Source organism: Misgurnus anguillicaudatus, chromosome 12 (genome assembly GCF_027580225.2).
Source record: "Misgurnus anguillicaudatus chromosome 12, ASM2758022v2, whole genome shotgun sequence".
Taxonomy (NCBI): domain Eukaryota; kingdom Metazoa; phylum Chordata; class Actinopteri; order Cypriniformes; family Cobitidae; genus Misgurnus; species Misgurnus anguillicaudatus.
The window spans coordinates 38,857,911-38,876,555 of NC_073348.2; the positions used below are offsets into that span (position 1 = coordinate 38,857,911).

The 18,645-nt window shown below is 40.3% G+C and overlaps 1 protein-coding gene across 3 annotated transcripts in view; it reads left to right on the forward strand.

The window, feature by feature from the left end:
- ttc28 (tetratricopeptide repeat domain 28) overlaps window positions 1-18,645 on the forward strand; it is a 299,276-nt gene that overhangs the window by 174,098 nt on the left and 106,533 nt on the right. For all 3 annotated transcript variants that reach the window (XM_073874582.1, XM_073874583.1, XM_073874584.1), the window contains one exon: window positions 14,755-14,902. In XM_073874582.1, coding sequence (XP_073730683.1) covers window positions 14,755-14,902 — 148 coding nt within the window. The remainder of the gene's footprint in view (window positions 1-14,754; window positions 14,903-18,645) is intronic.

The window sequence follows — 18,645 nt, forward strand, 5'->3', positions numbered from 1 at the left end:
TTGTATTTGCCCCTGTCACTGAAGCCAATATCACATGTGAATAAAGATGGCCGCCGCATCCGACGTGACCTCGTAGCACCCTGCACTCCCTACTGAAAGAGCTATTACTGTACGGCAATGACCCAGACACATGATATCCACTATATCGTTTCTCTAAGTCGTATTTTTGTGAGGATTTTATTCCTCATATAATTGATGCCACAAGCTATTAATGAATTTAATTTCAGATCCCATCGATTGTATTTAAAGTTTGTCCGAGAGCTGCGGTGATGTCAGATTACCCATCAGCACTCCCCAGAGGTCAGGTTGATTTCAATTAGAGAGCAAACCTTTATCGGGACCCCACCTAGAGCCAAGGCGATAATTAGAGGCGGGATAGGATCTTGCATGCATAACGATGAAGGAAAACCTCCACGTTTCATTAGCGCCGGAGGAAGCGTCTGCCATGTTCGACTTCCGTGCTGACATCAGCAGAGTCTGGCGTGCTGTCAGCAACACAGTGGCTCTCTTCTCATCTCATCTGCGCTTCAGTCACAAAGACCCTTTGAATCCGGTCGGCCTGGAGGTCTCCGATCTGAATCACACAAGCAAACCGGAGCATTAATAGTCTGCACTATCTGTATCCGTCAGCTGGCCTCTGAAAGGGAGGATCCCGATTCACTGCAGTTTGGGAAGCAGTCGTTTTTTCCCGTAAAGTTAAATTATTCTGCAGACGCAGCGCTCTTCAAAGACTTCAATGGTTATTATTTTGCTCCAGGTACATCATCATAAAGAGTACGCGGGTCTGGGCTCGACATCTGAGCGCATTCGTCGCTCGCACAGATGTTTTTCGGATTATGGCTGCGGGTTCTTATGCAAGAATGCTCAAGGCCATTGAAAGAGACATAACGCAGCTCTTGTAATTACATTCTGTTTGTTTACACTGTTGCAGATGAACAGCGACGCTCCATGCGTCCGGCCCAAAGATTACAAAGACGCCACTGTGTTCTGCGATGCTCCACTTGCGCCCAATTGACCCGCAAGCAACCGTAATGGACAAACAAACATTTGCTAATTTGCAGCCAGATATAAATTGCGTCTTTGGCTCGCGTGCATGCTCATCTAAATGGGGCAAGCATGAGAAATGCTAAAACAGATGTGTTCTCGTATTGAAAGCCTTCGAGGCGTGTAAAGTCACTTTTATTTGCACACTTGCACAATGCACACTTGAATGCAGCTTTACAGAATATTTTACTGTAGATTTGTAAACGTCTATTTGTGCAGTTGAATAATTGTGTATTCAAGTAATGCTTATACTACTGTATGCTATTATAAAACCAAGCATGTAAAGGCAGGGTAGCCAATTTTTTCAGAAACATTTTTATTATGCTGGTTGAAAATAAATCTTTAAATCTAAGTTAAGTGATCTATATTTATTTATATAACTATGTATCTTCTATTAAAGGTGCAGGACCATAACAATTTTGTCAAATCGTAATCTAATAATTATATTTATGCAAGTTTTTGTATTTGAGCTACTTTTCATATGGTTTTGTTATGCAGATCTGGCAACCCTACATGTTCAATTACCCTGTGAAAATAAAAAGGCAACAGTGACTACCTTACATTTCTCCTGAAATAAACAGACAGTCTTAAAAACAGCAATTAAGAAAATATGTTTGGATCAAGAAAAATGTTTTAGAGGAGGCGTGGCTTCGGAAAGTGCTTCGAAGGGAGGGTGGGATCTTAAGTCCAATTTATAGTTGAGTTTACTTCCATCACTGCTGGTCATCTCAAAACATACACAACAAGTTGCTTTTTCGCCTTCGTTTGTGGGTTAAACTTGCCAAGCTGCTTATTCATTGACGGTCATGCTGCTACTGTGGTAACCAGAGCCGGCGCCAGACCATAACTAACAGGGGGGCACTCGGCTTCCAACGGGTGGCACGCAGTAGCAACAATAACTTGCAAAAACAAGACATTAAAACAACACATACAGCAAGCACACACTCATACAACTAGTACAGACTGTCAGCTCATTTCCCGTATAAAGTGCAAAAGACCACAAACTATGTGCAAAACTATTGAACTTCGACCGCGACGCAACAACAAACCGCCCTCGCGCGATTGAAATGAATGGGTTTCCTAGCGCAGCGCACACCGCGTCCTAGCTTTAAAAAAGCCGCTTTACCATAATCACGTCGTAATGCTGTTAACGGTCTATAGCCACACTTCACATTTAAGCTTACGTAATTTAAAACAACGCTAACTTACCTTTAAAATAGCTGAAGACGGCATGTAAGAACATTAAACTTCCTTAAAACAGTGTCCTGTAGATTTGTAAATTCCACCTCGACCTCTAATCTCTGAGTTTGAGCCAGTCTGTGTTTGCATGAAGATGAAGCAGGCGGTGCTGGTTCGTTCTAAATGTTCTAATATCCATATTTTACACGATCCATAAAATGCTGCGAAAAAAAAAAACGTTGCTAGTATCAAGTCACAAATATGCTAAAGACGTAAGACGGGTGAGACGCGGCAATACATCCAGTCAGAGAAACTGGTCTATTTTAATTACTGTAAAGAAAACATATATCAACTATATTTTCCTCATTTGATTACATTACAAGTCATGAAACATTCAATGTTTAATTTATTTTAATTATTCTTGATATATATTAAAGTAATAAAAAACTTTGTAGGGGGGGCACAACAACCTGTTCGGGGGGGCACTGCCCGCGAATGCCCCCACTTGACGCCGGCCCTGGTGGTAACACGCATGGATTCTGCCTACCAGCGGTCTGCTAGCTTGCTATTGCTACCCTCTCTCCAAAACTGCCTACCCTACCTTTAAAGGGGCAATAAGTAAGATTTTAAGTATTTTATTAATCAAAATCAATGTCTTTATTCATAAATATGTCCTTGTTGGTGTCAAATGACCTCTGCCAGTGATCTGACTTTTCTTTGTAAGCTTAGAATTTCTTCTCTTTACTTACATTGAACTGTCCAAGGAGGCTTCCATGTCGGTACGCTGTATTGATAAACTATAATAGCAGAGAGGGACAAAAAGCACAACGCGTTTCCAAAACACGTTTTAATTCAGAACACGTGAACCAGCTGCAACGGACAGGGAGATCAGCGATTACATAACGTCTATCGTAGTTGCAACACGCATTTGGAAAGGGGAGGCACTAGAAAGCACTGTTCGTTTGAATGCAAAATACAATTCCACCACTAGATGGGGGTAAATCCTACTTATTGCCCCTTTAATTTATGAAATGTAAGCACTATTATGACAAAGTTTTTTGTCTGGCTTTTGTGCATTATTATGTCTTAACTTATCTATCGAAAGATGCCTTTAGGGTACATGTTGAGCATAAAAGCTCTATTTAAAACCCTCTGCTCTTGTCTATCACTAAAGATCAGCAGATCAGTGTGTATACAGATGGATCGTGCTGGGTTTGCTCGCAGCTGGACGGCAGTGACCTTCATCAGCGGCTTTCTGCTAAAATCGCCAGCGCCTCTGGCTCTCACTTCTCCTATGCATCTCACATCGCAATTATGTCTGTACCTGCCAGCACTATCTTTCTCTCTTCTTTTATTCATTCTGTCCTTCACGTGACCATTAGTGCCAGTCGCATAGCGGGTCGTCCCGGAGCAAGGTGACACAGCACCAGGAATCCCAAACCTGGGCAAAATTCCCAAACTCCATCTATTCACATGATACTCATTTGGGTTGAACAGACTGAATGCCTCTCTGCAACACATTAATGACTTTAAATAAAAATAATCAGTTTCTCTTATAGAGCCCCCAGCAATGTCTCTCATTTTGTTCAACACCAAGGGCTGCAATGAAACGGTTCTCACCATGACTATAGCCATAGATGCTGGAATAATGTAAAGAAGAAAGAAAGATGGCATCTCATTATTTCAAAGCTCCCAGAAATGAGGCCTTGAATGTTGGCATGCATTTACAGAAGTGGTATTGAAAGCACATCAGATGTGAATACTGTACACTCCAGAAGTCACTCGGATGCTTTTCTTTTAACATCCAGTCGAGTTTAGGACGTTTGTTAGTATAAAGTTGAATCCCTGACGGCCCGATGTCAACTCCACAACCGTCCACACATTCCCACAACGACTCTTTCTGAGCACCATTACACCCCAGCAGAGTGATGAATTACTTTTAATAAAGCAAACACAGTTGTTTCGTGTCCAGATCAATCTTTCTCTCGGTTGCCATGCCAGCCATTGTCACAAGTAATTGCCTAAACCCCTTGTCGTACGAAACAGGGCTTTTTCGGAAGAAAGCTGAACTCGCGGCGGCCTCAATTTCCTACTTCAGTGCACTCCGTGCCGCGGCTCCCCGCCGCAGGGGACGACTCGGCTGGATGCCATCGTTACCTCGATAGCGTCGCCCATCGAGCGCGGCCCCCTGGTGCTTCTCGCCCGCGTACGTGCGCTTTTATGCCGCCCCGGGTGCTCTTCGTCTCTTTCTATGTGAGCTGTGTGTGCCTGCTTGTTTTTCCGGCCACGGTCCTCGGGGTCAGGTATCCTCCAGCTGGCACGCAGGCCTGTTCATTTTGAAAACGCTCGCAAAGCCAAGCGTGTGCAGATTAATGACGTTTGATTAGCTTCCCACAGGAATCCAGATTAATATTCATGCAGATTAGCCCTGTTATTTCGGGCTGAGCTTTCACGCCACGAACAGTTGGTGACGGCTGTTTCAATTATGGTTTGTTGTTTGCATTGTTGTGTCTTAATCTCCCCGCAGGTGGACGCTGAAAACTGGCTACCTTTATCCAGATCACATCAGCATGTGTGCCTGATAATAACCGAACTTAACAATGTACTCGCCTCCGAAACTATGTGCCATTTTAATCCTCATTTAGTCCACCTTTAGGGAACCGTAAGCCATGTGCTCAGTTTATAGTCTTATGATGTTTTTTGTTGATTTTTAAGAAAGCACCTGTTATGTCTATATTACAAAAAGCTATCACATCTTCAGATTCAAAACATAAACATATTCAAGTGGCTGGTATGAGTGTCTATAGGCCATATTTTAGGGGGGCTTATCTACATTAGTATTTTATATTTTATTTAGTACAGTCAAAAACCTTACACCTGAACCTTTAAGTATTTATCAGATCACTGGATGTAGTTGAGCCCAGCGTAAGGGGTACACCTAACTTTTTAATGTCCAGGTGATGCAACCGTCTCCAGATCTTTAATCTGAAGGTATGGATTTTATAGTCAAACATTGATATTCTGTAATGATTTGGTCCTGGTTTTCACCATCATGAATGGATTGCATTGTGACATCAGCCAAAAAGCTAAACAGTTTTAGAGGCAAAGAAAGATATTACATTTAAATTAAATATGGTAAAGTCACGCATTCATTTGATGCAGTGATGAATTGAACGTGTCTAAATATGATCATTTTTTATTTCATGTAGACTTTATAAAGACGAAGGTGCCCGCTACCACTGTACCACATTCACCCTGCAGCCAATGACAGCTATTACAAATGACACTTTTAAAGATCTAGGAATAGGAATAAGTGTGCACCCATGGGAAAAATTCGGATGGCAGAGCAATGTCAACCGTGCACGCAAGAATAAGTTGCTAAAATCTCTGGATTGCAGAAGGGATTTGAATTAGCAGTACTATATTTATTCCACTGCATGTGTTGTGAATTAAACTGCGTTTGTTTGGTAATCGGCTGAGAGATCTCAATGTGTTTGTTGTTCCAGAATAGTTGGACCACAGTCATGCTGGACAATAACCAGACATCGGCAGGGAAAAATATATTCGACATTTTTTCACTGCTCTCATTCTTCTGTGCTAACTTATGTGTCCACCAACATGTAAACAACAAGTTAAACATCTGCTTAAGTGCCTCTTTATTTCCTTTTTATTGGTGTCACGGATGTTCAGTGTTTCTAATTATGTTGCGGGCGCCCATGTTGCCCATGTTTTGTTTTTGTGTGGTTTATTAGTCATCATGTAGCGACTGAGAGTAAATTTGGTACTGAATGCTTCAGTAATATTTCACACTCACCAGCTTGGACAACAAAATTGGTCAATAACCAAGATTAGTTTTTCTGAGAAAAATATGACATTACTGCATAATTTTGGGCATTGCTGTGCAGTCGCTAAGATGTCTGAGTGGTGGTCAGAATGTTGCCATGATGTTGCTATGAGGTTTCGGCTAATTGCTAGGTGATTGCTAGATTGTTAGCTATTATTTGGTTTTATTAATACTCCTGTTTTCCATCAGGAATATCAAACGATGGGGAAAAAAGTAGATTAATGGTACATTCACACGGGGCAAAAACGTTAACCCTTGACGGAAGCCTTGTCTGAATGTGGCCAACAACCAATCACAATCACTGCAACACATGCTACGGTCTTGCATGAACGTAATTGGCTGGATAGCACTAGGTTATTTGCATACGGTAATCTGATTGGCTGCCGCACACGTTGGCGCTTTAAAGGTAAGAAATGTTCAACTTCGGCCATGAGCAACAGCCGTGACGCGAAGTTGACGGATCCATAATTCAGTTTGGCAACACATGACGTTAATCATTAAAAGTAAATGAGAAGCGCTAACGCTTTCTCCCCGTGTGAATGTACTGTAAGGGTTTCTTCACATCCACAACACTAAATGAACTGTTTTGAATTTATTGTCTTATGTGGAAATAGTCCTTAATGAAGTGATTCCATGAGAATTAGTGGAGAATTGTTTTATTATGAAATCTAAATAAGGTTAATAAAGTGATGCAAGACCACAAAACCAGTCATAAGGGTTATTTTTTTATTGAAATGTATGCATCATCTGATAGGTGAATACATAAGCTTTACATTGCTTATGGTTTGTTAGGATTGGACAATATTGGCTGAGATACAACTATTTGAAAATCTGGAATCTGGGGGTGCAAAAAAGTTGTCCAAATGAAGTCCGTAGCAACTGCATTTTCTCACAAATATAAAGTTTTTATATTTTTACGATATGAACATAATCTTTACTTAACTCTTTCCTTGCCATTAAAGAGTTAACTCGTCAATTAAGAGAAAACGCTTCCCTGTCAATGACGAGAATTTTCGGCTTTCCGCAATACCGCTGTTATCCACCAGGCGCAACTTATAAAACCTGGAAGTATTGCCCTAGGGCAGTGTTTCTCAAACTTTTTCAGCCCAAGGACCACTTTATCTTCCAATTTTTTTCTGAGGACCACCTTACAGAATCCCAATTGTGGATTGCCGATGCTGTCCGCTTAGCTCCACCCACATTCCGCCTATTTGGCCATTTTCAGTTATCCGGGAGTGACACGCGGTGATGCGCTTGCCAATATGAAACGACTGGCTTTGCCCACTTTTGGCTTTAAAAACTCTCTTTTGAAATCTACGGTTGACGTCGCGGACACTACGTCCATGTTTTGTACAGTCTATGGCCGCGAAACAACAAGGTAAAGAAAGCTTTTAGGCTATAAAAGCAATTGTTTAGTTCAAAGGCACGAGAATACAAGAAAATGGCATGTACTCCAGTAAATGTTTTAGACCCACTCACATTTATGTTTAATATTGAATTCATTTTTGAGAAGATCTTATGATACATTGATTTGGACGCAAACTAGGGAACCCAGAATGAGGTTTAAACACGAAACAAGAACAATTACAACACTGCTGGAGCTCTCAAATCTCCTTCTGTATCTCATTTTGTGTTTTAGGGAAGAAAGAAAGTCCTACGGGTTTGAAACATTTAGGTTGAGATTTAGCATAATTTCATGTAAGGCCTTTGAAGATGAATGATCTGAGAAGGTAATGTGGGAAGGTCAGGCAATCTTAGCTCACCTGAAGCACGTGTCTACGTGTTTTTTCCAGGGAATTGGCAGGAGAAGAGAAGGTTAACATGTAACATTTACTGCTTTACTGACATGCTCCTGCAGGGCGCTACGCTTATTTCTATTTCTGTGGTAAAGGATAGATTTACTCTCTCAGGATTGGCAACCACAAGGTAGAAATACAAGCCAGCGATGTTGAGAAACAAGCTAGAAATGTTGGCACGTCTTGGAGAAACTTCCCACCAGATGTGAACGGCTTAGTACCGCGCTACATCATTTCTACACACGCGCTTTGATCGATGCATTAGAAATGTGTTCAGTCGCATCTCTCCACTCATGCCAGACAGTGTTGCCATTGTAGCCATCTGGTCCAGATTAATGTAACTAACAATCAATAAATGAAGCATCTGTTAATTCACCAAAGTCCCATTCTGCCACCATTGTTGCTTCATGAACGCTTTTATTTTCCTTCAAGTCTAAGTGTTCGTGAAAGATTTTAAGATAAAACCCCTCTGATTTTCACATCAGGATTCTGACTGTCCAATTATAAATCGTGAGACTGAAATGAGAGGTTTGGGCATCAGAAGCACAGCGTAATTAACATGAAATCAAGCGTCCGTCTGTCATGCGTTCCTATGTAGATGACACCACAGACAGCTGTGATTACAATGGCGAGTTTCTTCAGCAGGTTTGGGATCGCATGAGAAAGTTGTGACAGACTCAGAATTTGCAATGCGTCGCATTGATTGCGGTCCTGAAGCGTGACCTTTTTCGGCGCATCCCTTCACAGTGTGATGCGGATCGGCGATCGATGGAGCGCACAAACGCGCTCGTGTGATTGCACAGTAAATGCGTTTGGGCCACCAGCTGAGATATATTTAGATATGGATGTCACATTCTGTTGTCTCACCAGCGTGTGCTGAAAAGTGTAGAAAATACTTAGTGTTGATGAATAAGTAACTTCAAGTAGAAACGCTACTATATTTATACGATTTTTAGTTGTGACATTTTGAATTATTAATATTTTTATGCATATTTATTTTAATTTATGCAAACTTTTTGTGCATTGATTTTAAAAACTCTTATTTAATTTTGTTAATAAAAATAATTTTCTGTATTCATGTTTGATGTTGTCACTCTAAATGTCCAATATTTGACATTTAGCAGAACTTTAATCCAAAGTGACGATGATATTTAACATTTTGACAAAAATATAAAATAATAAGTGTAGTCTACAAAACTATGTTTACAAGTAGGAATAGAGTTATAGAATAGAGCATAAAATATTTTCATGCATCAAAAAAATACTTTTTTTTATTGTGAAAACAACTTTTAATCAATATTTGAAGAGCTCAGATGCAAAACGTGGAGCCAGAATTCACGCAAAAAACACGATGCACAAATTCCCAAATTCACACGCATGAAACCTAATTCATGTGCATGAAAAATAAATAAAGAAATATATATATATATATATATATATATATATATATATATATATATATATATATATATATATATATATATATATAGTTCATAAAAATACGTTTCACAAACGAAAAACTGTGTATAAAAAGTTTTGAATGTTTAAAATTCACGAGTTTATCGTGACTGTAAATGTGCGAATCGTCTTAACGTCATCAATCAAGCATGGCGAACGAAGAGCGGGATGCAAGTGTAAGTTATTACTTTATTTCATATTGTTTCATAAATTAATATTGCTAAAAAACATTTCCGTTGTAATTAAGCTGAGCTTCTTGAGTGCTGTGCTCTTGGCGGGTTGTGATTGGTTAAATGGTGAGCTTGCATCTGATTGGCTAAAGAGTACAAGTGACCCACGTTGGACAATTGTGCTCACAGGAATGTCTTAAAAAAAGCACACACATGAATCCAAGGTGATTCATACATGAAAAAGACGATTCGCACAGTCACGATAAACTCATGAATTTTGAACATTCAAAACTTTTCTTACACAGTTGTACATTTGTGAATTGTGTTTTTAGTTTGTGAAACATATTTTATCAATATGTATTTTTATTTTGTGCATGTGAAACTTTTTTGTGAATGTATATCATGCACTTAAATTAGGTTTCATGCGTGTGAATTTGGCTATGCATGTTTGCATCTTGTTTTTTACGTGAATTATTGTTGAGATCATTCTGGCTCCATACAAAACCCTCTAATGGGGCGTACACACAAAATGCGAATTCTACAATTTGCACGAGTGGATTACTTACAAAGTCAATGCAAAGACGCAAATAGTCGCAAACTCGCGTGGGGCGATGCAAATGATTGCCGCAAAATGCACTGTGCACTTCAAATGTGCAAGTTGAAAATTTGCATGAACGAAGTTAAATCCTGTAAGTAATCTAGAGCGAGAAACGTGATGCTTTGGGTTTGGTGTGTACGCAACGTAAAAATGCGTCTGACTATTTTTTTCAGACTTTCAATGTATTCAACAAAGCAGTATTTCTGAATGGTCTTAGTGGATTTGAAGTAAAAGTATATAACTCATATAAGATCATTATCTCATTTTTGACAGAGGTGGAGTTTAGTGGCTTTTGCATATGAGTTCATATATGAATACCACCCTTAATATCCGCTCTTAGTACATCTAATTTTTAAAGTTACTTTAAGTAAGTACCTTCAAAAGCCATTTATTTTCTTCCTGAAAGCTCTGAAAATGCACTTGTTTTTATTGTACTTATATAATATTGTTATACAAAGCATGGTGCACAGCAGGCAAGCCATTAAATGTCTGTACAGATGAGCTATAATGAAGTTATTCAGTCTCGTATATGTTTACCTTCGCTGGGTCTTTGTTCTTTTGTGTAGGTGATGTGATTAGTGGCGTAGCAGGCGAGTCTCAGTAATTATTTCTAAACAGCCTCGTTTGCTCCGTCTTTATCAGCACACTTTTTATCACTTCTCCGTCTGTAGTTTGAGCCAAGAGCTCAGCAGGTGAGACGGAGGAAGGATGCGAGTGTTGCCGGGCGAGTGTTGCCAAGCGAGTGTTGCTAGGCAGCCAGTAACTCCATCAGGGGGCAACACGCTCACCTGCTGTAGAACTGACTGCCTGTTACGGCTATTTATGTCATTGGTGAAGATAGATGTGTAGACGAGTAACTCTTATGTTCAGTTATATTTATTTTGGTTGCATTGTTACCCTTTTAAGTGTATCTGACATGTTTTCTTGCAAATTAGCATTTTTATCAGACTTTTAAAGGCGGGGTGCATGATCTCTGAAAGCCTGTGTTGACATTTGAAATCACCTAAACAAACACGCCCCTACCCCAATAGAATCTGGACCTTCTTTTGATAGACCCGTCCACACATAGACACGCCCCTTACTGCTGATTGGCTACAAGTGTGTTCTGGTACTCTGCCCGACTCCCTTTTCCAAAGTGTTTTTCAAAAATGATGCACCCCGCCTTTAATGGATTCTCCCAACAAACCATTGAATGGCCCGAGATTGGGATTAAGCAGATTTGAAGTGAAAGTATTTGATAAACGTATAATAGGTGCCCAGAGCAATCGGTTCATATCATTATCTCATTCTTGACAGAGGTGGCGTTTAGTGGCCTTTGCAGCTGCACTCTTTATATGTGGCCAGCCAGTGCGGTTTACGATTTGTGTTCAGAAAGTGTGAATAATGACGGTCGATCTTGGCAGGATTAAATCATTCGGTGGGTTTGAAGCACATGTAGCAGGAAACGGCTTTTATGTTACCAAAGCTGATGGCAATGCGGATGAAATTTCTCAGCCCAGCACATTGTGAGTCTGGATCAGAGCTCTGTGTGAGAGATGTATTTGACAGTTGTCTCTGCATTTTGACCATAGTTATGATTAGATGTAACTAACTGTGGATGGAGCATCACATTTTGGATGTCAGGTGCCAACCCAGTGCCAATGGTTGGATTCTCCATATGTCACCTCAGTTCAAATCGCTCATCCCACAGCAAACTCAAAACGGTGTTGGGAATGACATTCACTGGAGAGAGAGAGAGAAGTATTTAAGTCTTATTTGAATCTATAGAGCTATTACTATGTGCACAACTTACATTTACCTACATTTCTGCATTTGGAGTAAACTGGCATCCACCAGTGATGACACTCCAAGCCACAAGTGAAACGATCCGACCCACATCTCTCTATAATGTTCTGATGCAGAGATATAGGCTTTTTTTTAATCGGTTGCTAGGCTAAGGTACCTCTGTTTGGTTGCTAGGGAGTGAATTGGCATGTAGATGCATTTATCCAAAGTAATGTAAGTAAGTGTGTTCCCTAAGAATCGAACCTGTGACCTTTGTTCAGCAAAAGCAATCGAGCTACAGAAACATATCCGATTGCTTAAGGTTTCTATGAATCGATTCCCAAACCTACTTTATGTAGACAGATTATGGCTGCGCAGGCCTTATTTCTTTGTATGTAATATGAAATGAAATGCATTAAAGTTAATGAAGTGAAATGAGAGATAAAGAGACCGGCGTCGCGTCAGTAATGAAAGCAATGCAGAATGAAATCACAGGCGCCGTCGGCGTCTGCGGTGGGAATTTCTGTGCGCTAATCGACCAATTAGAGCTTTGGAAATTGAGGTAGACACAATACAAAGCCGGGCTTGTCATTTAATCAACTTAATTCTAATTTGAAACTAATGTCGTGTCCGTGCATGCTTGCATGTGCCGCTTACAACGCTCCTCTTCTTGCTATAAGAAAAAACACATTTGCTTAAAAATTGCATTAGAGAAATGGAATTGAATCCCAGTCATCTGAAACAAACTCCCCCACCCGAATCCATTTGCCTCCGGGTGGATATTGATGCCGAGTGGAACTTAAAAGTGCTCTGGTGGATGTGAACACAAAGCGTCCGAATGCGACCAATCACATGCCGGTGCGGGCGGAGCAGCGGGCCGTACACAAAGAGGCAATTAATATCGAACTGAGCACGGTGGCTCGAGAGGTCTTATAATAACACGGTTAGACCAAAGGTTAATGTGTTGAATTGAATCTGCATCCTCATTCGTTTCAATGAAGCTGTCGAAAAACTAGAGGAGTCTGTAATCAAAGGCCGCTCCCAGTACAAAGTGATATTAATTATAGGGCCCTTCATAAATTCAATGTCATGTCTTAATTTTCCTTCCTGCCCCCTCAACAGTTGTCAGCGCTCTGCTGGAAGTGGGCCGTACTCTCTCGCAGATCTAATGAACGTCAGAGTTGAAAATCCGAACCTTTTCCGACCTCTTCTGCGTATTTACGAACACTTGAAACAAACGGGAATGCTGACACACGTATTTATCATCTCGTGGTGAATATAGAGAGGGTATTATGTGCTGTGAGAGTGAACTAGTGAGGTGTTTACCGTGGCACACCGGGTGAGCTGTCGGTCTGCTCAGGTGTGCATCAATGGATTCAGATTGCCTCTTTGAAAACATGAATACATGCATGTTATGTCTGAGATATGACTTCCATATCAGGGAGTGCAGGAGTTACTGGATCAGCTGTCTAGTGATGATTGACAGACGGGCTTTTATCATCCAGTGTACCCTTGAAGTGGCTGTAACGTGAAGGGAGTGCATGGTATTCATGTGTACTGTCAAATGGAAGGCCTGAAGTTCTGCAAGAGACTGTGGCTACTAACTAATATACCATAGCATAATGCATAACTGTCAAATGTGAAGCCAATGTAAAGAAAAAACGCTTTGTTTACTGACACACGTCAACTAAGAACAAACAATGGATTGGTATATGATGCATTATTTCTATTTTGAAACAGCCGTGTGTATTTTTTTTCATTTGCATGTTATGCTACGCTAGCTATAGCAGTCTTTGCTTAGATCTCCTGAATGTTTCGTGATTGATTCTTATACGGTCACATGAGAAATCTTGAAGTGACAATAAGCGAAAGCAATGTTTGAGCAAGAGTTTAATGCTGGATTCACACCAAACACGGTAGAGGAGGCAAAAAAATTCACGTAAATGTCTCAAATGACTATAATTTCACGCGGAAATTTGCGTCATGGGAGGGGCTTCTGCCACTCGGCTCGCTTCCTGTAATCATGTCACTACTAGGGCAATCTCCTAATTGGTTAACGCGGCGCGATTTTCCCCAAAGTTCAGATTTTTCAACTCACACGTTTCCGCGGCAACGCTCAATTCGTGTCATTTGTGCGTCAATTTGCGTCATTCACACGTCAATTCGCGTAATTCGTGCTTCAATGCGCATCATTTGCGTGAACTAGACAGATTGCTCTAGTAGTGACGTGATTACAGGATGCGCATCATTTGCGCGAATGAGGCGGATTCGCGTCTACCGCACTGCGCTAAACGACTCCGCATGACCTCCAGTTGCGCGTAAACGCGTCTTTACATTGACTTAACATTGAAATTAATCTCACCAGATTTGCGTTTGGTGTGAACGCAGCATAAGATTTTGAGTTTTATTTAAAGTCCCCCTGTAGTTGATCATAATAACAGGTGTAAAAGTTTTCTTGTGACTTTTTTTATGTTTTAAAACACCTTGAATGTAACTCTACATTCTTGCCTCATTTAGTATACACGGATCTATGAATATGCAAATGAATCCCTGCCCTCTACTCATTTGCACAGCTCGGACCATAGATATATATGTAAATAGATGCTACATACAATAGATGTATATAAATGTGAGTGTAACAGAAGTAGAGCTGAAGCAATAGTGCTGCAATCGTTTCAGCGTCAAATCTATGTGGCATATATACATAATATCTGTGACTCAAACTACTGATCCACTCGTTCAGCTGTTATGATGTCAAAAGCGCCGGATTGAGACTGTCCTCGGAAAAGTCAAATTTTGTGGAAAACACATATAAACAACAATAAAATACCATTTTTCACCACAAGGGGGCTTTAAGAGAATAATAATTGTAACATGCTCTCTTTCTGGTTCTCTTCGCAGGCATACTTCCGACAGGGTGTTGCCCTTCAGTATCTGGGGCGTCATGCGGATGCCCTGGCAGCGTTTGCGTCTGGTCTGGCGCAGGATCCCAAGAGTCTTCAGCTGCTGGTGGGGATGGTGGAGGCCGCCATGAAGTCTCCGCTACGAGGTACTACCAGATTTTTGTATGCGATACTTGTTCGTTGAAAAAAACTGAAAGGGAGAGAATTTTCTACATGCTAAGTTATTTTAGGTAGTCTCAGGTGATATTGCATCAGCAAAAATACATTTAGTAAAGATTGAAGTCAATGGGTGGTCCACATAAGCGTAAGTGTAAAGGTTGTGTGTGTGAGCAATTGTAAGTTTAATGCATTTCGAACATTTTGTAATGTAACTGCATTTATACACCCAGCAGCTCTGAAATGAAGGGGTTTGCGGTCATTTTTGCCCAATGTCAACAACGACAAGACCACATAGCAAAATAGCAGCATATAAATCCAGCTCTTACAGTAAATGACACGTTAACCCTCCAGAAGTGACACACACACACATAAGATTGTGTTTCTTCAGCTGTGACAGGATGTGTGTACGTGTTGATGTGCACTTTTAAAACACTTCATGTAAAGGTAAATGAGTGCCGTACAAACAGACGCTGGACTGGTAGGATATCCGTGTTTTTAACGAAGGGTGTTTTATCTCGGGCTAATTACATCCCCTATATTCCCACCGGTGTCCCTCAGGTGTCAGGTTGATCTGTGGGGAGAGAGAGAGAGAGAGAGAGAGAGAGAGAGAGAGAGTAGATTATGTTAAGGAGTCAAAGAGGTGATCACTCACAGCCCTGAGCAGTCTGATAACACAAGTGTCTCTCTCTCTCTCTCTCTCTCTCTCTCTCATCCCTTTATCAGTGGCGTAGCGGCCTTCTGTGAGGATTTGCATGCGGGATAACCTGACTTTAATTGAATTGTTCTTCTCTCATCCTCACATCATCAGAGTTGTCGTTCAAAGCTCTTCCTCTAAAGCGCGAGGTGAAGAACTGCAGAAGGCTGAGCTGAGATTCGTTTTTTTTTCTCTGAGCATAACAAATGAACATCTTGCGCCTCTTGAATTCGGGTTTTAAAGTGGCAAACTTCAGATTTAATAGCTAATCTCAGCGTAAGTGTGAAAAGTGTTTTGCATGTCCTCCAAAGTTTTAGGACGCTAAAATCAGCACTTCTGAAGAACTGCTCGCTGCTTGCCAAACACCAGATCTTTGAGAGATGAGTCTGGAGCTTTGTTTGAAAGGTGCTGAATGTAAAACTGTAGGCATAGATGAATAATAAGAGTGCGGTACATGGTAATGACATATCGTGAGCCTTAAACACGATTGTTTCCTCCTCCTTATGTAAACCTCATGCATGTAAAAAAAAGCTTGAAAACAGACCAATCTTAACATAACACCAACTGTGACGTTACAGTCGAGATGTACGCCCCCAACATTAAATTAATTAAAATGTTGTTACAATGCTAAAAACAAAGTTGTGACTGTTGAGTTAGCGCTATATGCTAGTTAATGCTATATGCTAACATATAGGCTAAAGTTCTGCTATTGACGTTACAGTTACGAAAAAACACAAACTTACCACTCAGAAACGTCCATTAACAATCTCCAAATAATTGATTATTCCTCAAAATCTGTATCTTTATCTGATACAGACTCAAACATAAGATCTGTTTACACACACACAGAGCTACTATATGAGCTGCTCTGAGAAACAGCCAATCAGAGCAGAGCTCCACATTATTATTCATGACCCTTTCAAATAAGGTAATAATAGACCATTTTATTAAGGCAAATCCTAGTGTTGTAAATGGACATGTAAAACTGTCTCTGGATCATTTTTGCATTTAATAAAGCCACAAACCTTCTATCAGAGAACAATTTAAAGCATCTTTAGTAGCAAATAAATGTGATGTCCTTTAAACTTTAACCCTGAATCTGAAATTTGGACATACTACATACAACATTTTAATAATAGAGGTCGACCGATATGGGGTTTTTTTTATGGCTGATGCCGATATCAAGAAAGCTGTATGGCCGATATGAAGCCGGTATAACACAAATGTTATCACAGTAAATAAGAGACAAAAAATTGGTAAAACTAAAAAAACTTTACTTACCCATAACATTTATAAATATACCCTTTTAAAGTATTTCAAACATATTTACCAGACATAATTAATGTGACACAACATAACGTCATGTTAGTGATTGGTTATTTTACTGTCTGTCAGACTTTGGCTTTAAATTGAGTGACACTGAGTGTATTTTTTATTACAAACATCAAATTATAAGTAATAGAGAAATTTACTCGACGATTGAACAGCCGAAAATAAAAATTCCAAATATCGCCCGATATATCGGCCTCTGCAATATATTGTCCTATCACTATTTAATACATAATAGGACATACGTCGCCATAACAACAGGTAAACTGTTAACTTGGATGCTGTTTGGCTTAATGCATACTTCAAAATCTTGCCGGAAGTAGAAGGTCATCCAGGTACCTTTCGCCTACTGTTTATTGAATACTATGAATTCAGACTTATGATGCGCCCTCACCTAGTAATTTCCGCATACTATGCAGGCAATTTCAGACACGGTGTGTCTTTCTGTTTTTGGCCAAGTTATAGTGCGGCCTGAACATTATATCTGGTTGTGCAGGACCAAATTTTGGCCCATATACCAGCTCTGAAAGATTTTTTGTGTAATATTATTTTTTTTCCAAGATGATTGACGTTTTAATGTGTGCTTCGTTGTTGCGTCGTATGTTTCTGTTTTTTGCTCATCCCAGTGGTGTAAACTCTGATGAATCATCTCAGACTGCCGAGGGAATTCTCCAGGGAATTCTTGAATACCTCCGAATGCGCTGCGAGTTATAGATATGGAAATCCACTCCGGCTTGGTTTAGAAATGGCAGTGTAAATAGTTTAAAAGAAAATAAACAGAATGAAATGCAGGTAGGTGTTGTTGTCAGTCGCAGTTACTATTTCTTTATTTAGCAGAATCGTCCTGCGAGACGTCAAGCTTCTGTTTCACATGGCAAAGGAGAGAGAGAGAGAGAGAGAGAGAGAGAGAGAGAGAGAGAGAGAGAGAGAGAGAGAGAGAGATTGGCATCCAGAGACTCATCATTAAATCTCTTCTCTGCAGCGACGGGATGCAAAAGCACTTCTGTGCTCTTCTTCATCATGCCCATGTCTGTTGTTAACTCGATTCAGAGCCCTCGCACACACACAAACACACACATTACCGTCCCCAAGCCGAATAGTTTCTCGCCATTTAGATTTATGTAACTTGTAGACGTGTCAGGCTGAATGCAATTACGAGATATGAATGTGTATGACAACACACAGAGAAGCCGCCGGAGTGTTTGGAGCCGTCGGCAGAGGCCGTTCCCGCCCGCCGGCTACACGAGAAGTGGGAATTAAACCTGTCGCAATTCTCAAGCGTCTGGAGCTTCTGTCTCGCTGAATTAGGATACAGGATTTTCTTTTTAACATAAATTGGAATGCATTGTTTAAAAAAATCGATTGATGATCATTTAGTGTTTTGGTTTGGATAATAACCAGAACTCTTACCAGAAAGCTCAGTGTATAATGTAAAACTCAAAAAACAGTGCATACTTACATTTATGCATTTGGCAGATGCTTTGATCCTTTAAATGGGAATCTAATGTGCGAACCCAATGCTTTACCAATTTAGCTACACCATCATAAGACTTTACTACCTATTGGTGTATGTACAGATTTATGACATCTTTCAAAGAGACTACATGTGTGTATGTGAGCGTGAGATGAAACATCGCTGAATTAGCCATCAAACACACACCCAGAAGGACAGTAAGAAATATATTTCATAGATACACTACAGACAAA